Source organism: Ruditapes philippinarum, unplaced genomic scaffold (genome assembly GCF_026571515.1).
Source record: "Ruditapes philippinarum isolate M1 unplaced genomic scaffold, ASM2657151v2 ctg757_1_1_1_1, whole genome shotgun sequence".
NCBI lineage: Eukaryota > Metazoa > Mollusca > Bivalvia > Venerida > Veneridae > Ruditapes > Ruditapes philippinarum.
Genome location: NW_026861682.1, coordinates 56,569 through 79,795, shown reverse-complemented (window position 1 = coordinate 79,795; position 23,227 = coordinate 56,569). Strand labels below are relative to the sequence as shown.

General features: G+C 31.9%; 1 protein-coding gene across 1 annotated transcript; it reads right to left on the bottom strand.

Annotated features, from left to right (window-relative positions):
* Position 1: 1 nt before the first annotated feature.
* On the bottom strand, positions 2–22,919 carry LOC132716494 (uncharacterized). The gene is made up of 3 exons (XM_060699781.1): positions 22,762–22,919; positions 1,176–1,383; positions 2–397 (listed from the first exon to the last, which is right to left on the bottom strand). Exons 2-3 carry the CDS (start codon positions 1,332–1,334, stop codon positions 2–4), a joined length of 555 nt encoding a protein of 184 aa, XP_060555764.1. The 5' UTR covers positions 1,335–1,383; positions 22,762–22,919.
* Positions 22,920–23,227: the final 308 nt, after the last annotated feature.

Below are 23,227 nucleotides of genomic sequence, written 5' to 3'. Positions count from 1 at the left end.
GCTACAAGGCACCATAAGACAACACATGCTCTGAACCTGAATCTAGCATACCAGACTTATTTTCTACTACTGTACCATGCCTGGATATATCATACTCCACATACAACCCTGCGTTACCATTATGCATGTTAGTAAATCTCCACTTTTCTTTCTTTCCATGCTTAGAAAAAGTTTTTCTACCCCTAGATTCCGCCGATATCAAGGGCTCCATAACATTAATGTGAAATGTTCGGGAGAGTTTGTCCTGACATTTTGAAACTGTTGGGTCTATACACTGGGCTCTCATTCTCAATGTGTACATGCCCACATCTTCTGTCTTTGGATAGCCAATCAGCATACTCGAATTTGTGTCAAAGGTCAACCAGTTAGGAAGTTTCCTTTGACCTCTCTGTACCATCTAAAATGGAGGTAAACAGGAAATATCATTCTGGAGGAAAAATCTTACCATCTTAACAATGATTAATATTACTTGTCAGTTTGGTAATTACATTTTTATAGAAAAGATGACTGTTCTTACAATACTTTAAACTTGCATCTTCAACATTTTGCATTTTTTCTTTTCTTCATATTCATGAATGCACATTTGTGAATATGCATCATCATCATAATAAAAGTCGAAAGTGTTGCTGAATAAAATATGATATTGCTTATTAGGCACATATATTTTATTCATGATAACTATAAATTTTCTAAGGAAGTAATTTGCAAGTATTAGCAACAATTAATCTTACTCGTATAACACAAGTTCTACAGTATTCAGTTATCACATAGTCGGTGGTTCTAATAAGGTGCCTGTTCATGCCTGAAATAAGAGGCTCATAGGGAAGACTGGGCTTGCCTAACTATGTTGCCTCTTTAAATAAAGTCTTTATTAATATTATTATTATTATTAAATAATGCACGAAAGGGCACCTGAGGTCTTCCTGCACCAGTAAAGCTGGAAATGTCGCCATATGACCTATACTGTGTCAGTGTGACGTAAGACCTTATCAAACAAATAAAAAGTTATCACATAATACATTATGTAACAAATCGACGTATAATGCACAGAAGGGCACCTGAGGTCATCCTCCATCAATAAAGCTGGAACGTCGCGATATGACCTATACTGTGTTGATCTGACGTAAAACCGAAAACAAAACAAACAAACAAACAAATCGATGTATCAAACTCACCCTGTAAATTTTATATGTTGACTGAAAGGCTTCATCCCCAATCTGGTAATCAAATTTCTCTCCAACTATGGCTGACACATCATCTAGATTCAGTTCCTCTTTGGTTTCTATGGTTACACACAATAAGGTCAAGGTCACAATAATGTTCAGCAATGCCATCCTTCAGCAAAGGTCAAGAGATCATGCTTGCATTTAAATGAACCTATTCCTGAAAATAGAATAGAAAGATGAGAAGAAGTGTATATTATGAACACCTCATACATAAAATCATCAAAGAAAGCTGGGCCTTTCAAAGAACCATATAAAAATCATAGGAACTCATCACAGAACCTTATAATGTAAGTCTTACTTAAATTGTCCTCTGAGATTGGTCTGACAGGGACACTTTTAGATGTGAAAATAATTAGCATCTTAATGTAATACATTTGTGAATATTATTTTTAGTTTTATTTCATACTGTTAAATGTAACTACTAAATGGTGCAAAAAGTTTTAATCATTTGTTAGAAAATGCCTTAATTCAGGATAAAAACCTTATTAATTAAAGTCTCATTGTTTAACCATAAAATGTCTCTCTTTCTTATGTTTTCAAGTTTATAATTGACAATTTCTGTCAATGACTTTAATTTGGCAATCGTGCCTTTTCGTTAAGCAAATGTGGGGGAAAAAAAATTGTTTTTTGTCTTTGTGAATGGGGCCTTATACAGGTAGAATATGGTAAATAAGCATTATTATAGTTTACCCTAAAGCTATAAAAAAAAAAAAATTGTGGCCTTTTTTATGCACCTAGTTATAATAATTGTTGTGACCTTTTTTATGCACTTACATTTGATACATACTTAATATTTGAACATTTAATGTGTTGGTGGCAAATTATTATCTACCGTTATACTTAATGCAGACCAAGATCTGAGCCAGCACATCTGTCCCGTCTGATCATGGTCTGCACTGTTAGCTATCTTACATATTCTTAATCCCCCCTCTAAAAACTGATGAATGGTATTGTCCAGATTGAAAATTGGACTAGTCCATGTAAGATATTTTTATAAATTTTCATTTATATTAAATTTACATAGCGCGCTTATTTAAGATAAATTTGAAAAAGAACAAGAGCTGTCCGTAAGACAGCGCGCTCGACTTTTTTATTGCTTGCCAATAAAAAAAGTTTTTGCAGTAAAAGGCAATACAAGAATCTCTGTATTTTTAAAGTGAACTAGTTGTTTGATACCCTTGAATATTACAGCAATGTTTATATGACATAATTTATGGTAAAGTGAACAAGTGGATAGGAATGAATTTTTTTAGATTTTTTAAGTTTTTTAGTGCTTGCCTATAATACAAAACATTGACAGTTAAGGGCCATAATTCAAATAAAATCTTTGACAGAATTACCTTCTCCTGGACATGTTTGGGAATCATGATTGTAAACAAGTATTCCAACTTTCAAATTAATATCTCAAACAGTTCAGTCAAAAAGTGGACTGGTACTAAAAACTTAACCAAGATTCTAAGTCGATAAAAGGCCTTAATTTTTAAAACAAATCCTTGACAGAGTTACCTTCTCTTGCGTACAGATGGGGGTAATGATGTGAAATAGCATTAAAAGTTTCAAAGCAATATCTCAAAGGGTTAAGGCAATAAGTGGATTTTACCCATATTCAATGTATTTTCTAAGTCAAAAAGGGGCATAATTCTGTCAAAAACCTTGACAGAGTTATGTCCTCTTGTCTGTTGATGAGGTCGTGATGGTAAACAAGTATGGTCAGTTTCAAAGCAATACCTCCAATGGTTTTGAAATAAAGTGAGGTGGTACAAAAAACTTAACCAAGCTCAATACACTTTCTAAGTCAAAAAAGGGCCATAATTCTGTCAAAAACCTTGACAGAGTTATGTACTCTTGTCTGTAGATGGAGGTTATGATGGTGAACAAGTATGGTAAGTTTCAAAGCCATACTTGTAATACTTCTGAAATAAAGTGGGGTGGTACGAAAAACTTAACCAAGGTGTGACGCCAACGCCGACGCCGACGCCGGGGCGAGTAGGATAGCTCCCCTTTTCATAGAAAAGTCGAGCTAAAAATCCAAAACCAGACGATGTTATATACCAAATATCTAAGCTCTTACTCTCAGGGTTTTTAAAAAGAAGATTTTTTAAGTTTTTTCTTTCGGTTGCCATGGCAACCAGAGTTCTGCATGGAATTACATTCTTTGAACAATTTTCAAAGGTGACCTTCCATAGGAACATTCATATTAAGTTTTGAAGAAATTGTCTAAAAGGTTTATGAGGAGATGTTCTTTAAAGTAAAACTTTAAGGACGGACAGACGACTGACGGAATTGCGATCACAAAAGCTCACTTTGTAACAGGTGAGCTAAAAAACTAACAGACTGCTACGTCAGATAAGATTATTTCTATAAAACTGAATAATTTTCATTGCACATAATTATATTTTACACTGTACATAGATCAGTATAGGCTATCAAACAGCTAAATCACATTTTCAACACTGTTTTACCATTTTGTAATGACTCTTTTTCTTACTCAGAAATAAGAGAAAATATCTAACAATATCTCAGACTGAAAGATGGGCCATTTAGACTTTGGCATTGATTATTGGGCAAAAGAATCTTTGGTATCTACTCAACAGATTCCAAACTTTGACCTGAAACAACATTCACAACTCTAAATAGCCAGACTGAAATCTTTCAAAATTACTGCAGGATCACTGAATTCTGTAGGGAAATTAATGTAGTTTTAGCAAACATTACCATTTTTTTCTTTTTCTCTTTCCTTTTTCTTCTTTCAAATAAATCAATACTTTAAGTTTCATAGTTTTTATAACATTATTTAAAAAAACAAAAACATTGAAGAACAAATCTGTTAGGCTAAGTTTTTTTTAAAACTATAAATATGAAATATTTACTGGTAAATACATGAAATAAGAAGTCTGTAAAATAACAAATTTCAATATTATGCTGTTATTTAAACTTAATTCACTATTTCTTTGATTCCAATATAATTGTATTAATGTGTATATTTTCTACATCAGCACATACATGTAAATTTTCCTGCCCTTGTTGTTTACAACTTACTATACTTAAAGACAAACAAGACATTTTGCTTAAAGAGACATTTAAATTAACAAACTAAAATCTTTTCTTCTTCAGGGATAAATAACCAATAATTGGGCTGCTCTTTTTCATAAACAAAGTCAAAATGCAGGTTTCCCTAACATTATGTAAATCAAAAGTCCTGTTCCTAACAAATACTATATGGCTGTCTTTATGTCTATGATGGTAAAATTTTTAGTCTGCACGGGTCATGAAAACAAAACTGAGCAAATTTTTGTCTGCGGTGAGTCTAAGTCCGCAGTGTTGCCTGATTGTACAAAATCTGCGCTGAGCGAACTGTATAAACATTTTTCAACAAAATTTTTACTCAATCTTGAATGTATAATATTGTGGCAACAAAGTCGTAATTGCATTAATAATGTCGCCAGGTTACAGCCTAAACCCTTGTAAAATCATCAATGTGGTGTTACCAATTCTTTTCTGTAAGCATCCTTTTTTTCATTTCCTTTTCATTTTTATAGCGTTCTTATTAAAATCTACTATAATTATACTTTAGCCTTTTTGCACAGAAACTTGGAGAATCACTGTTAAATCCAAACAAACACTTTGAAACAAATTTATTAATATTCCTCAAAATAATGACACACAGTTCCACGTTTCAAAAAGTTCTGATTTTCAGTGTTGACCTATTTTATCTCATTTTTTATTCATATACTTTTACACCAGTATCGCTCTAAGGTGACAGAATACTTTGTTCAATATAATATACATGTATTTACAAATCTTTTACCAACTGCCTGTGGCTGCAAATTACCACCAAATACCAAGCACACATATCACAAACTGTTTCACTGTATTCCATTAATATTTTATACATGTAAACATCTGTTCCATTAATAGGGAAACTGTTCTGGATAATTAATTCCAATATTCCCCCTAGAAACTAAAATAAATACATGAAGACTGGTTTTTCAAACATGTATATTTTACAGTACAGTTACTCTGAAGTGGTATAAATATAAATACTGCAAGCTAGTGGAAGTCTCCAAGAAATATGGTATTTTACTTTGGAAAAAAAAAAGAAAAAAAAATTCTTAGGAAAAAAACACATGGCCTTCAAAGAGTCCACATCATTTTATTGGGATATTCTATGTTTATACAACAACATCTTGTGCCATTCTAAGGTAACCAGACTGTATGTCTATACTTCCAGAAGAAAATAATCAAACAAGCATCTTCTAAGTAAACAGACAGGGAGAATTTTACCAATAATTGTTACATGTACATCTTAGAAGTCAATTTAAATAAATTAAAGCCTTGTTAAAGTCCCTTGCATTTCATGTCAATGAATACTACTGGCATGTAGATTTTGGTTCTCCAAAACAATTTTATTTTCCTCTTTTTTCTTTTTTTTCTCCATTAACCCTTTTAGGTGAATAAAAAGTGTCACTACATGTATATACTGTACAAACTGTTAGCTCATTAAAACACAAAGATAGAAAACCCCACCTATTCTGGTGGCTTTAAAAAAATACAATAGAATAATTTCTTTTTTCATTTAACCATTTGAAATCACAATCAACAAATCAAATTTGACTTACACTCAATTAATCAGACACATTGCTTTAATTATGACTTCATATGTCTCAGACATCACTGAAGTTCCTAATTCCATTAGGACCAGTTTAATGCATTGTTAACCGGTATTAAACTGAAATAACTGTCAATGTTATAGTATTAAAATTCCATTAAATATTAATCCATGTAGTAATTTCAAATTCAAACGGAAACATTATTCTTTAACATCCATTGTATTGTTTTATACTGAATCACTGATATTCAATACCTAACTCTTATTTGTTATTCCATCATCAAAACCATCTCCTATACAATCAGTATAATAACAATAAAAATCAATTTACCTAGCACAGTATTTCAATCCAAGTAAAATATTCCCAATTCAAATGTATCTAATCAGATAACATGCAGAAATTATGCATGCAGTTTACACTCCCGAGCCTTGTTCTGAATAATCACCTTTGTTATAACAAATATTGCCGAGCACTGCTAACAGAGTATCATTAGGCTGGTAATTAATATCCCATGTCAAAACTATCAATGGAGATGAAACAGGTTTCCTTTGTTGAAATGTCGACTAAACAACAAAAAACACCAAACACCATTATGCTCGACAGCTTCCAGGAAAACACCATAAAACAACAAAGTAATACAGCAACCCTGGTGTACTGTAGTTTGTTTTATTCCTGTGAGAAAATAAACTTAGGCCAATAAAAAAAGAAGATAAATGTTCTGTTTCTTGTCACCCCACATAGGGCAAATATGTTGAAATTACTCTTATTTTTATAAATTAAATCATATACATTTTCAAATTATAATAATCATAATTCATATGTTTATAAATTGTAAAAAAAAATGTCCTACAAAATGATAACTGTTCCTCACTATCAAATTTAAACATTTAATAAATTAAATTCCAGAATATATATATTCCTACACTGTGTCTTAAAAATCTAAGAGAACATAAAACACATATAACAAGAGCTTGACATAATATGTGTAATGTGTAACCCTTGTACACAGATTATACACAGATCAAGGTCAGCAAAATCTGATTTTGACTTATTTTCCCTTTAATCTAAAGCATTTCTTTACTTCTGGATTATTTTTTTTTTATAAATTGTCGGACTAACAGTGTTGCTTTTGCCAGCACTGCGGAATGATGATAAAGATTTTATTATTTATTTTATGAATGATGTATTTTCATTGGATAATTGTGTAGCTCTTATATTTAATGGCTACTGAAATTTATGAATCAATCTTTTTGTGTTTTTTTTTATTGAAACAAAAAAATTGTGCAGCATTTCTGTGGTTATTAAAATTTCTGACATGTTATATGGTTATATAATACAGTAAATGTTTGTTTGTTATATAACCATTCATACCTAGCCATATAAACCATAAAAAAATCTTTATAACTAGTAATATACCAGTAAATCAAAGTAAATGTCAGAGCTTCAAGAATTTGAATAAATACAAATCCACTACATTAGAGGAAATCAATTTTTGACGTATAAGAATATGGTTCTGGCACAAAAAAGCCATGGTAATGACAATTTGATTCAATATAATATACCCTACAGACACTTAAGACTTCTCTGTAGAAATTCTGACCTTCTGAGAGTAATGAAGAGGAAAATTGTTTTGAAGTAAATCCGAACACAAATCTGAAAACTGAAGAAGAAAAAAGTTCTTGATAATAATAATCCTGCATGGAACCTTTTCTTTGTCTACCAAATCACAATCTCTCAACTAACACCAAAGAAATACCTTAAAGCAGCATGTTTCCAGTTTTGAGTATTTTTTATGAAAACTTATTAAAATTGCTGTAAATAGTTAAAATACTGTCAAATGTACAAATCAAGTGATTTTAGCTGGTATGAAAATATGCAGAAATTTCTACAACTGTGTTAGTAAGGGAGTGGAATCTTGATAATTGTAGTAACTAAAATCTGTCATATTTGCATCTTACATTAAACTTATTTGATTACTTGTTGCATAAAAATACATATTTTACATACAAATCCACGCAAAATGGTGTTTTTCAGTAAGAAACTCTGACATATTCAAATAATGTTATTAACAACATCAAAATACAAAATAGTAAAACATTCCATTTGTTTATATAGTAGCAATAATTCATAATTAAATTCAAGTTATTAACTAAATGACTAACAAGAGTATTTTCCCCCTAATACTTCAACACAAAAACTAATATTCTCAAAATTAATGCAATTTACAGTAAACATTCTGATATAGGTACCATAAAAACCTGTCAGAATGAATGTTTAACCCTGTGATGATAGATCTGTGCCTCTCATCATAACACTATAGCCTGGGAAACTCACTTCTAATTACTCCAAGACATGCCTTGAAGACAGCAACATGTTTAATGAGTATTCCTGAGTATGCTACCCTCTTCTTTATGTGAACAATCTCTGAGAGGCACTTGTACATGTCGGTCTTTTAATTACACAAGGATGCAGCTTAATAGCATACGTAAACAGCTAAATACCATACGTATGCCGCTACAGTTACTTACCTTGCATGTGAAGCTGTCAGATTTGTGCAATTTTGACATGACCAACCTGATAGAAAATCAGGAAACCTTTGCCAGAAAAAGCTCTATATTATACCTTCCATACTAATTAAATGTCAGGAAACATAATTACTGAAGAAAAATAAACAATTTTACCCAGACTACAAAGAATTATTCAACCCTTGAACTCTGTTATAACTTGTTTTGAAATATTATCAGACTTCATACATGAAGAAGGCCAAAATAATTGCATGCAGTACAAAACATTTTGTATTCTGTATGATTATCTACTCTACTCTATTCTCAATCATGATCTTTAAATAAATCTAACCTTTCAGCGAGAAAAATAATCAAAAACCTTTCAAACAAAATAGAGCAAAAGCTGTCCAGGATCAGACTGCACACTTGAATATCCTCAGTGCTTGACAGTTAAAGAAAAGGGACATAAATCCATATAAAAAAATAATTCAGAGTTGTGGGACCTTTGCCCATCATGTAAGATAATCACACAGAGAACAAATGTGTGAAGTTTCAACCCAATCCCTAAAGTAGTTTTGGAGATACCAACTTGCAGCAAAAACTAAATTACAAAGTTATAATGACAGCTATGGCAACTACAAATACAACTATGTACATTGTACATAATATTAAGAAAAAGAAGTAAGATATAGTATAAACAACCAAAACTTTCTCTTACCAATTTTACATATTATTTTCCAAAGTAAAATGAACAATTATCCCCTGCATATTTTCATAGATTCTCTAATCCCCAGTATAATATATTGTATGAGCACAAAGTCAATAAAACCATTATAGTTCTGACAGCCCATGACAATATTCAATTAACTTCTACCAGATCTTATCCTACATGACTGACATTGGTTAACCATGTTAAAGATTTTAAGATGTTACAACTTTCCCCTGCAATTTTGTTTCCATATGTTGGCAAACTTTCTGTCTAAGCTATCATTGGGTTTTAGATAGTGGCAACAGAAATGATTGGTTCCACCAGATCAAGCCTTATGGTGAGCCTTAGTGTGAATTAGAAATTCTTTGAGTGACCTTGTCCTTTGAGTGTAGTGACCTGAATGCTGCACTCTGCACATCATGTCATAGTGGTGATTATTTGTGGCAAGTAATTTTAAAAGCTTTCAAATTGTCAATATGTAATGGAACGAACATGAAGTGTGGGCTTTTAAAAATTTGTTCTGTGCCTTTGACCTTTTGGTAGCAACCTGTTTGATGTGCCAGCTCTGTCATAATGGTGAATGTTTGTGTCAAGTTATCTTAAACCCTTTCAACAATCTAAAAGTCAAAAGTTAATTCACTGGAATTCCATTTTGTGTGACCTTGACCTTGGGAAAGAAATATGGATGTTGTGAAGAGCTTAGACAGATGGACTAGCAGAGGCCATTCTATAATTTACTGGCCAAGCAGCCATGCATTTATAGAATCATGTAAAATGGGCATCTCACAAATTTATTATTTAGCAATTAGATTGTTAAAAGTTTGTGTTTCTTAAACTTGAACTGAAAGATGACATGAAATTAATGCCAAAATTTAATACTTTGAACTAGTAATAATCATTACAGTCAACAAATTAAGCTGTACCCTAATTGTTAAGATAAACTTAAGTATTTTGTTTTGCTTACCAAGATATGGTCAATTTCCACATAGGGACCTTTTCAGGACTTTTTGTCCCCCCAATGGTCGTTGTTACCAACATATGGCACAATTTGTCAGTCTTTAAAACTGATTGTATTCTGCCATGGTACATTTACATAATTACATTTCTGAAAATGAAAAATGTTCTAGCCAGGAGACATGAATCTTATCTGTTATGAATAAATAAAAATACTGTTACATAATTGAATATTCTGAATTTCTCAGCAATTTATGATCTGGTTTGATATGCTTGTATTGGGGTTTTTTGTCTGTTTTGCATCAGGAGTTAGGTCATATTTTTTTCTGGTATTTGTAAATCTTAGTTTAGCAAGTGTTCCTGAATTATTTTTACAAGATTTAACATGTTCTCTGTAAGAAATTACTAATTTTTCTATGTGAATAACTTTAAATCAGCTGTTGAGGGCAAGATGGCATCAAATTTATAAAATTCAACATTATCATGACAGGCACACTAAAGCTGATGGTAGGACAGCATGCTCAACTTATCTCAAAGCTTGATAGTAAAACACAAACAATTTTCTAAGTGTAAAAAAGGATATAATATTGTCAAAATCCATGTTAAAGTTTTGGGCCTCAAACAATGATCTTTGACTGATGTATGGTCATTTCTCATATAAATGTTCCTACTCTGTTTTGAATTGAAAACTACACTGTCACTAATTCAGAACATCTCCACCTCTTATTTCTGTTCAAACAGTATTTTTCCCTGTATTTTACAGCCTTCCCCTAGCTCAAAATAGGTTTATTTTCCCCTAAAAATGCTTATGTTTTCCCTTTAAATGCCCTGTGCACATTCTTCACTTAACAGCAGCTGACTTATATCAGCTAGAAGACAGAAAAATTGAAAAAAAATCATTGAACCAAAATAGTGTTATTTTCACTCTATATGGTAACTGCCAAAGGGACCTCAGGAGGTAGAACAATATGTATTACCGGTATATGGGAATTCTCGCAGCCGGGACTGGGCGATGAGTTCGAGCAAGCAAAGTTTAACTGTAATTTGTTACAATTACAAAAAAAAACTTACATATATTAAATGTACAGTTAGAAATGTTTCATTACTCCCAATGTCACATTGAGGAAAACATTTGCATTAAATATACAACAAGATTGTATTATTGCCAAGTTTTACACTTACTTAAGCTACTGCCAAATCCCTCTAGACTATTAAAACATAAAAGCTTTGTTGCAATATGTAATGTTTATCAATTAGTGTAATGCTTGAAAATAATCTCATATTATTATTCATTTAACTTCAAAGAACATAAACCAACGCAGCCACTTAATCAAGCCACTTACAGGCTCTTATTAGTCTTAGTAAAATGTGGCGCTGCAACATAATTATTTCACAATACTGCAGTGTAATTATTTCACAATAATCATAAAAATTACAGTTTATTGGTAGGTCTATTGTTCATTAATGTTTTCAATGTGCTAGCTACTTGTTAAGAATTAAAAAATTTGGTGTATGTCTGAATGAAGTAAATAAAAAAACTAAAGGGAGGTAATAACAAGAATAAATTCTAATTATTCTTTTAATAACCTCCCCTTTACATTTTTTCTCCTATTAGTTACACAAACACTGTCTAGGTTACCTGCAATTTTCCAGCTTTTTTGGTGGACTAAGACATAAGATGACCCCTAAATAAAATGTCACTAAACTAAGATCTGTTTTTGTCCATCTGTCAGGCTGTCCATCCATAGACTAACAGATGAGCAAATGTGGGGGCATCCATGTTGGATACACTTCTAGTACATTTGTACACTTCTAGTTTGTACTATAACGTTATTTTATATATTTTCAGGTAAATTTTGTACTTATTTTCACTTTAACATAAACACAAACTAAAGCTTAATGTAACAATGATCGAAATTTCACCATGGGCCTGTAAAAACTGTACAGCTATTGCCCAGTGCGTAAGCCAAAGTCAGACAATATCTTTGCCAGACCAAAAATCACTTCACCGTCTTGTGGTTATCTTTAGCACAGGATGTTTTATAAATCAAACTTCTCTAACATGTAGTCAAAGAGAAATTATTAGCAAAATTCTACTTCCAAAAGAGCAGTGATCCATCAAAGCTAAAATATTCCAGCCATTAAACTTCTCAAGATGAAAATTTATTGAACTGTTCCAGTACTTTCTACCTCTTTTATCTTTGAACAACTAGCGAATTAAACACCATAAATTTCTGAGGCAATCAACAATACAATGTCATTAATGTGTTGTAGAATCAGATTTTACAGTGTAGAATTTGAGCAGATAATATAGGATTTCTCTTCTATTTCTGTGAAAGGAAATTTCTCTAAAACCATTATTATTCAGTATTTTAATTCAATAGAATACACATCAATTTTCCATATTTCCACAATTTCAATCACCGTGTTATTGATTTAGGAAATATAAGGATATATAAATGTAATTTGCCAGAAGTTATCTTCTCAGAGAAAGATGCATAAATCCACTAAAACAGCTGTTAATAGTTTTAAAACTTAAGAATTCTATATATAAATATTTATCATTTTTCATCAGACATTGGCTTTCCTATTTTTTAACATTTTCTTATTCTTCAATTTATTCTCTTTACAAATTACTACAAATAGAGACATGCTTCTAACTTAAGCTTAAACTATAGCTGCATTTCATTTATAGTTCTCTCCTGAACAGTTTCAGTATATAAGCCTTAAATAAACCACAGAACCGAACACCTTTGAGGCAGTAATTATAAGCATCAGCAGTACTAAACACAATCTATCCACATCCTAATAATATACATGTAATACCAGCTAAATCAGAATGTAACAATTTAATATGAGCACAAAGCAGATACAAATCTCTCGCATATAAAAATAAGTTAAATTCCTTGATTCTATCCAAAAACCATGGTAAACTTCAATAAGAAAACTATAGTAAACTTCAACCTGAAACCTATAGTAAACTTCAACCAGAAAACCGTAGTAAACTTCAACCAGAAAACCATTGTAAACTTCAACCTGAAAACTATGGTAAACTTTAACCTGAAAACCACAGTAATTTTCAACCAGAAAACCATGGTAAACTTTAACCAGAAAACCATAGTAAACTTTAACCTGAAAACCATAGTAAACTTCAACCAGAAAACCATGGTAAACTTCAACCTGAAAACCATTATAAGTAAACTTCAATCTGAAAACCAAAGTAAACTTTAACCAGAAAACCAAAGTAAACTTCAATTAGAAAACCAAAGTAAACTTCAACCAGATAACCAAAGTAAACTTTAACTTGAAAACCAAAGTAATCTTTAACCTGAAAACCAAAGTAAACTTTAACCCAAAAACCAAAGTAAACTTCAACCTGAAAAGTTCAAAACCAAAGTCAACTTCAACCTGAAAACTAAAGTCAACTTCAATAAGAAAACCAAAGTAAACTTTAATAAGAAAACCATAGTAAACTTCAACCTGAAAACCATCCAGAAACAGATGCTCATTTTTCTTTCTTTTAGCAAAATTTCATACTATACATAAAAATATAAGTTTACAACAAAGCCTTTGAGGCAATAAAAGCTTGTTTCTGCCATTTGTTCTGTCTGAACCGACTCTACATTGATCATATGGCTGACTTACATCAAAATTCAACACCATATTTACCCTTACCAATAACCAATATAATTGCTTAAATTATCTTAAATATACTTGCTCATCTTTCAACCCTAACAAAACCATTAAATAACACTTAAAAAAAAAAAAATTCTAATAAGGGTAAGTACAATCACATACTGATTGAATAGGGAATAGCGAAGACCATGATCAGATTGGAAAGATGTGTCGGCTGATCCTGCACTGGTCAAGTGAGTATATTCAGTTGCCACCAGAAAACTAAGGGATAAATAAAATGTTTAAGATTCAAAGGGCAGAAATGCCAGTTACCAACTGTAAAATTAATTCTTCAAAATAAGATTTTGATACTTACTACATACAAGGATCGAGTAATTTCACAAAAATAAAAACTTTAATGATAAATTTAATCACTTAAAACTAAATCTCCAGATACATGTACAAACACTCCATCTTACATATAAATCCCACAGTTTTTTTTTTATTCTCCCTCTCTCCCCCATAACTAGATTAGTCAAATCCAGAATTTATTCTTGACAGTTAATTCATTCCAAAGTGGCTCAATTAACTTACATGAATTCCAGGAAATGTGTTACAGGCACTGACTATAAAACTATAAAGTGCTGCTGCTATTTAAGCCAGTTCTTGTAGAGATCAGACAGAATAAATAGCTAATGCTTATCTTGAAGCCATATAATTAAGTCCAGATAATATCTTATTTCTCACCAGAACAGGTATTAATCTCATTCTATTGATTCTATGTCACTGTATTTGCATGAAATAAATTACATACATGTATAATGATTGCAGAATTTAAATTGTTAGAAGATTACATCATTAACCTATAATTAAATCCAAATAAACTGCAAGCAAGCACTTTAAATTATAAACTATATATATTTTACTTTTGTTTATTCAACAACAACATTTATTCAGTCATATTTAACATCCCTTAGTGTTCAACATCATTTGTCTACCACTGAAATACAATGTAGCTCCAATTTTCAAAAAAAAATGCCCTTTATATAGTCAAACACAAAAACAATGGATCAATCAACATATTCATAGAGAATATAGAATTATCTGATTCACCTTTCTTTAAAATATTGAATTAATTGAACAAATTACTGCTGCTGATCTCTTTAATTAAAATGCTCTGGTTTTATAAAACAAGCCAGATAATTAATGCAGGTAAATGAACTGTATCACAGAAAGATATTGCGAGCAGAAAAATCATCAATTTCCTAACAAAAAGCGACTGGTAAGAAAAAGGGTCTAAAATAAACCAATAATTTACAAGAAATAGTATATAAATTATAAACCCCCCCCCCCCCTTGAGAGGAATTCTGTTTCTGGTCTTCAGCAAAAGAATCTGGTAAGAACGAATTTATTTCATTTATACATTGTTGTACTATCTAGTATGAAAATAAATATTTCATGAGTGGCGGTAGCCACGAGTGAAATATGGTAATTTTCATGCCACAAGATGAAAATAAATCATGTATTTATAGAAAAAACTTGAATTTTCTGTTTATTATATACATTTTTCTCTTTTTTGCGATAAAATTTGAAAGACTTTCCCTTAAATTTTGTGTACTGGCAGAATTTAAAAGAAAGTAGTCCGGCAAGACACCAGTGAAAATACGGAAAATATGTTTCACTGCAGTGAAAAATAAATTTTTACAGTGAAAATACGGAAAATGAAAATACGCATTTTATTTCATCAATATTTCTCTATATTTCATTTATAAGTATATAATAAAATTTTTTCTAATACATGTACCTACTCTAACTTTTCATTAAATAATGGTTGATTTCCATATTATATAGTTGTGCAAAAAAATTCTTAAGGACATAGGTACATGTACATCTGAAACTTAACACAGCAAAAATACTCCAAAAATAACTTCAGTCAATGATCTTCACAATCTTATCTAAACATCTTTGCCATAAATAACAAGTCAACATCATAAAATGAAGAATAAAGTCAGTGCAGATTGTTGATTTCCCTTCAATGTTTATGATAATTCCCTGTTAGATATGGCATCAAAACTGAGTTATATTACAAGCTAAGAGCTGAGCAAGATATTTTAACCTGTTTCACAATCATCATCCACTGCAAACAAAAGATTTCTTAAAGGCCCATATGCCTCTGAAATGCTTTCTTTTCATTTCTCAAAGACTATTAATTTTTGGTAATTTGTTACAGTTTAAACAAAAATAATTTGCGATATACATGTATATAAAGATGAACAAACTTCTGCTTCTTTTGCTCTGTTTGCAATTGGTACAACTAAAGTGAATTAGTATTTTGTGAATTAGTATTTGGTTCTGGTGAGCTAAAAAAAACATTAAGATTTATGCATTTACCTCTGGATAAACAAGCATTTGATAGTATTGCGGGCAATACAGTAGTCCCCTACCGGTCCCTCAAAAAGTTCTTTAATTGTCATACACTCCTGTGTATTGCCATTTATAATGAATTTGAGGATGAAGTCTGTATTTGAAAATATCGACCACAAAACATAATAAAATAAGTTTGTTTATATCACAGTAATGTGTTAAGTTTCCATGCTTAGTAAGGACTAAGGAAATTATGTTTATACAACCTTGTCATATTATTACGATGTGGGATTTTAAAGTAAATCCTATAAGGAATGAAGAAGTTGGAGGGAAAATACCAGTTTCTCGAAAAAAATCTAAGTTCAAGGGGGACATAATTCTGGAAATAGTCTTGCTAGAGTATTTAACCTTCTCAAAAAATGTCGAGTGATAATAAGAAACATATATATGAAGTTTGAAGTAGATACATTAGGAAATAAAGAAGTTATTTAAAAAAGACAACATTTTTTCCCCTAAAAAATCTAAGTTCAAGGGAGGTAATATTTATATTTTTTGTGCTAGAGTTATAAACCTTGTCACATATGATGTGGTTGATGACCAGGAACTTATATTTAAAGTTTGAAGTAAAACACCTTAAGAAATAAAGAACATATAGTGAAAAAGCTGAAAAATTTAAATCAGAAATCTTGAAATTCAGGCTATTTGTTGCCATAGCAACCAGAATTTTTCAAACATAGGAAGAAAATAAAAAGATGTGCATAATCTCCAGACTGCCATCTACCCATATTTCAAGTTTCATAAAAATATTTTCAGTACTTTTTGAGTTATCACTGGATCCAGTTTATGTGTTAAATTTGCCATATTTTCAGACTATTTGTTGCCATAGCAACCAGAATTTTCAACATAGGAAGAAAAAAAAAAGACGTGCATAATCTCCATACTGCCATCTATCCATATATCAAGTTTCATAAAAATATTTTCAGTACTTTTAACCGGTTAAACCGGTAGGGGACTAAAAAAGCCATTTCTACAAAAAATGGTAAAAATAAAAATACTTTTTAAATTTAATTAAATTCAAGTCAAAATACCACTTTGTTTACATTTTACTACCTGCATGTTCAGTTGTTAAACTTCTCACATGCTCTAAATCCAATACTTAAGCATTATTAAATACATGTTTAAGATTTCTAAAGATTTTTAAAAATGTGGATTTCTGAGGCATGATGTGCCTTTAAGGATTTTCAACAATAATATCACTGTGCGTTGTCAGGGCCAAAACACCATTTTTGAGGAAGGGGCCTCAGCCTTTTTCTTGGGGAAAATATGCATGATTTTGGCATACTTTGGAAAATGGGGTCTCAAATTTAACACAAACTTTTAACAAGTTCTTCAAAAAAGAAAAGCAAAAAGCACTGGGAAATACTAATAAGGCAGTAAAAGACCTTAATTCAACACCGTCATTTAAGTTTGTTCTAAATTCTATGGGAAATTTCAAAAGACTGGGGAATTTTGAGGACCAAACTGGGGAAAAAAAGAGGCTAGTTTGGTTAGGGAAGCAGCCTATATTCGGCCTCTACAAAGAATGGTTTTTTGGCCCTCAGGTTATATAATATTATGTGCTTTTATAATCACATCCCTGGGGTGTGGTGCATTTTGCAAGTTGAATATTGTTCAGTACCTATTTTGATAAATTTGTTAACTGACTCTTGTTTTTGCTTGACTTAAATCAGTTTAATGTATTAATTTTCTTCTGTTGAAATTCCCCTTTGAATGAAAAATATTTGAAATCATGCGAAATTCCCCCCGCCACCCCCTGCATGGACCCTGGCCCCAGTCTCAAAATGCTTACAAGAGCCCTGACTTTATAAAAGCGACATGTATTCACTTTAAACTTGACATACAAGTTTATTGTCATAAAAAGATGACATTTCAAAAGAACAAAATACAATAATCCTAATACTCTTTTGTACAAAGTTCAACCCCTTCTATCGAAATGTTTACCCTATCGCTGAAAGATCTACCAAGTACATAAATCAGCATATAAATGCATTTATTTGAGCTGTTCATGAACAAAAGTAAAAAATAATTATCTTATACAAAAATAATTTGTCACAAATTTTCTAACTGAAAAATATATTTGTACATGCTGGGCAAATATTTCGTACAAAAACATTTCCTTCGAAATATTGGAATGAAGTCTGACTCTATTAAATTTCAGATTTAGTGTTTAGTGTTATGAACCTTTATTTAATAATTTTTATTTTTTGACTGCATAAGGACTTTAATCAAATAAAAGGATTTAAATATTATTTTCCGGATGTGGCACTTTTTTTATTTTGTTAAAAGATATTTTTCTTTTACTTTTGTTCACAAACACCTCAAAATTAATGCTTTTATGCTGTCTCAAGTGTTATATCTATAATCATTTGGCAAGATTTTCTTGTGGAACTTGCTACGTCATGTATGGGTTTGTGAGCATTTTCGCTATGAAGGAACTGTGCTAATGAGTAAAAATATCTCAAAGCAAAAGCACTTAATTAATAGGACTAAAGAGGACTAATTAATAAGGGTGTAACGGTTTACCGGTATACCGATATATTGCAATATGAAAAAATGAATTTTGAACCGCGGTACGATTTTTGGAAAACCGGTATTTTATAAAAATCATAATTTTCAATTAATTGCCTTCAAATTTTGTACAAATTTCACATAAAATCTTTAATTGGCAAATTTTGTTGGCGCCAACGTAAGATAAAAGTATCCGACAACTAGTACACTTAAAAGTCAATAAGCGGCCGCATAATTTACATAAGTGGCCCAGATGTGAAAGGTTACACGCGACTAGTTTTGTTTATCAAATTGTGTGACACTACTTTCTATTTATTCCTTACATTTTTAATATGAAAAAGGCAAAGCCTTAAAGCGAGCTCGATGTACTTTTTATGTGAAATAGCATGAAATAATCGCTAATTTTTATTTCAAATGCAGTAACGAGTGCGTGTGACGTCATACTACTGTCTTAATTTATGGCTCCGCCCCTGTCGTGAAATGAATAACGAGTTTTGAAAACGTTGATAAAACTTTGTTTATTTTATTTCACTCTATAAATTTTCAAGCGAAATAAAGATTATTTAAAGTGAAATACATGTAAAACTTAAAACATTTGCGACATTAAAATAGCGTACTTGATTTGTTTGTTTTGCACGTGCTGTTTGGCGCTACATTGTGACGTCAAGTAAACAATATTTTAAACGTCTGTACAGCGTTAACGACTGAATAAAAGATATTGGTGTTCGGATTCATTTTTCTTAGTTAGACCATTTTCTTTCATTCTAGATAGTTTTTCACAACAAAATTCGACAAAAAATTGTTTTTATTTATCAGATTTCAAACAAAATGGCGCCTTCGATTTTCATTTTTTATACACAGCTTCCGTTATTCTGGTTCCCTGTCCAATTATGGTTCCCATAGACGTGCGCGGGTGACCAGTCTACACATCCGTTTTAAGTCAGAATTCCTCAGTTTTTATCGTTATCTTTAAATTCGAAAGGTTGCGATGTGTCCAATTCGGTACTATGGACGAAAGTTTTCTAAACCATCACTTAGCAGGTACTCGCGTTACCGTAAAGCTCGCTTTGCGAGCAGGCCCTTCGGGCCAGCTCGTCGAGCTCGCTATTAAGTTTCTAATATGAAAAAGGCAAAGCCTCAAAGCGAGCTCGATGTACTTTTTATCCTGCTACTGTCTATATCATTAGCTGGATAAAGCCTTGCCTGATAAACTTATCTATCTCCAGTCATTACGTCATATGATGACGCCACATGTTTAGCAGCAAAACAAAAATACATATAGATGCCATTTTATGGGGGAAAAGGAAGAATGAAACCATTTAATTATTCTAAAAACATGATTAAAAGCAGGATAAATCAAATACATGGTTGATGTCTGGATGGAGAGGTTTATCCGGTTCTCTGCGAAAGTGAATCTTGGCTCGCTAAAGCTCGCCAAGATACACTTTCTCGCTCACCGGATAAACCTTCTCCATCCCGACATCAACCATGTATTTTCTATTAACGTGAAATAGTATGAAATAATCTCAAATGCAGTGACGAGTGCGTGTGACGTCACACGTACTGTGTTAAATATGGCTCCGCCCCTGTCGTTAAATGAATAACGAGTTTTGAAAACAAACGTTGATAAAACTTTGTTTGTTTATTTTATTTCACTCTATAATTTTTCAAGCGAAATAAAGATTATTAAAAGTGAAATAAATGTAAAACTTAACACGTTTGCGACATTAAAATAGCGTACTTGATTTGATTGTTTTGCACGTGCTGTTTGGCGCTACATTGTGACGTCACGTAAACAATACTTTAAACGTCTGTACAGCGTTAACGACTGAATAAAAGATATTGGTGTTAGGATTCATTTTCTTAGTTAGACCATTTTCTTTCATTCTAGATAGTTTTCACAACAAAATTCGACAAAAAATTGTTTTTATTTATCAGATTTTTCAAACAAAATGGCGCCTTCAATGTGAAAATACACGGGGAGATAATAAGAACGGCAGTGCATTGTAGAAATTTCCGATAGCCTAGAATGTTTTGTTTCTTCAAAAAGAGGAGGTAAATGTACATTTAATGAAATCAGGCAAAACCTATGTACGGGAAAGGTCGGTTAAAATAATCGTTCAATTTTCATTTTACATTTTCCGTTTTAAAACTGTCATTCGATATGAGTGATATTTTATACACAGCTTCCGTTATTCTGGTTCCCTGTCCAATTATGGTTCCCATAGACGTGCGCGGGTGACCAGTCTACACATCCGTTTTCAGTCAGAGTTCCTCAGTTTTTATCGTTATCTTTAAATTCGAAAAGTTGCGATGTGTCCAATTCGGTACTTCGGACGAAAGTTTTCAAAACCATCACTTAGCAGGTACTCACGTTACCGTAAAGCTCGCTTTGCGAGCAGGCCCTTCGGGCCAGCTCGTCGAGCTCGCTACTAAAAATATATACATATAATAATAATATATAAATGTTACTCCGTCTTTACATCAAAACATATACACGACAATACGTATTGCAATATATTGCAATACGCTTCAGCAAAATGGCAATATATTGCAATACGGTTTTTGCTGTATTGTTACACCCCTACTTATTAACTGAGTGATTCCAGGTCAACTCAGCCCTCAAATGTCTGTGCTATTTCATGGTAAAACTAAAAGTATGGTACTCCCGCAGGTACCACGTCCTTGCTCATTCCCGTGTAATCAGAACATGTGTGTCTTTACACACAGAACACCACTGACCAATCAACTATTTCCACCAATAAACTGAAAGTGGAAGTGCTGCTTTTTGAATTTGGATAAAAATTTTTAGAAATATTTTCAGTTCAAATAATTTCTGTCATTGATAGGAAAATCCAAAGCTGCCTGCGTGTGTTGAAAATACTTCTTTATTGCACCCCAAATTTACTAGTTAAACTGATAATTCCATGTTATGACAAGTGAAACTCGTCTGCTGAAACTGTAGTGAGGTCATGTTCTGTTGAAAAAAAAAATTCTACTGAAGCTGAAAAGGGCTATAGATCAATTTACATACCATGGTACCATAGTGCTCTCCATTTAAGCTCCCGTTTAAAACCACTGGTGACAGTATCAGTGTTTGGAAACCCCACCTCTACATGTATCTGCCCCTGGACCCACCCCTACTACAACCCTGAAAAAAAAATTCAACACTCTAAGGCTTACTATAAGGTACCTATTAAGTTGCTCCCAAAAAATTTGTTGAGCCCTGCGTGTCCAAACACTGATACTGCCACCTGTGGGTAAAGGGTCAACTCGGCCCTATACCAACCCGGCACAGGTCAACTCGGCCCTCTATTAAAAACCTATTAGGATATATAAATTGTTTAGCTTATAAAAATTTATGGAGTAAATTACTATAAAAGTATTCAGAGGTATCATACATTGTATGATCACTAACAAACAGAAATTTAAAAAGTTGGCTGTGAACATGTACGTATTATTTGAAATAATCTTTGTTAAGAAGATGTCAACCCAATAAATGTAACATATTGATCTTTAAATTGAATTTTTATGATAATAAATGTAATTGTATTTAACACTGTTTGTTCTTAAACACAAGCAACCAATGCTGTTTGAACAATATATTTTACAAAAAACATTGAAGTAAGCAAAATGTGCATATAAAGTAAATTCTTCCCATCTCTACAAATTCACATACAAATTGGTACTTTCTGTTTCATCAATAAAACTTTTCAATAACTTTGAGTAGAGGTCTGTTACTGTGAAAATGTTTAACAATGAAAGTTATGATGAAAACATATAAAATGTAATCATTACCATATATTATATAATTAAGGCCCAAGTTGACCCGTGCCGAGTTGGAATAGGGCCGAGCTGACTCGGGGGGCCGAGTACGTTTTAGGGCCGAGCTGACACTGATTCCCACCCGAGTTCAAAACATGGCTGACTGATCATAGATATTTCTAATTTGAATCATTGATTTATTCTATGAATGACAAGTGTATTTTAAAGTAAACTTGCGAGAGTTTAACACAATTTAATAAAATAGTACATAAAAGATACTTTTTTTATTTGTACAATTTGCTTGAAATTATAAATTATTAGAACAATTATGGTACAATAGCATGAATAGGGGACCATCCTAAATTACCAAATCGAGCTCGCTTTGACTTTTTAAAGAAAGCTCTACATTTGATTTTTCAACAATTTAAAATTATACATCAACTTACCAGTAAAAAGCTTATATCTCTTTGTAAAAAAAAAACCACTTGCTGAGTACTTCAAACACACCTAGTCCTTTGTAGGCCTACCTATTTTGTACCACCTATTTTGTATCAAAATATTGAATACTTGCTGCCTCTGCATCCGGTGCACATAATAATTACACCCGTGTAAAATAATTTGCTGTTGGTATCACACTACTAATTCTTAACCACACTATCCGAAGTTTGACGGAAAGAAGTCGAGAAGATGCCGTTACCACAACTAAATACAGTAGGAAACATTGCTTGGATCTGTTAAAAAGGAAAACTATATAGTTCTAAGAAGTTTCACGTCATTTTTCGATATGTGTTAGGATATTATGTTTTCTTGTTGTTCCTATAATACATGCGGACTGAATCACAGGCGTTCTGCACATTTCCCTTGCGGATATGCCAGGGTGTGTTCTTAATGATCAAGGGGAGATTATTTTAT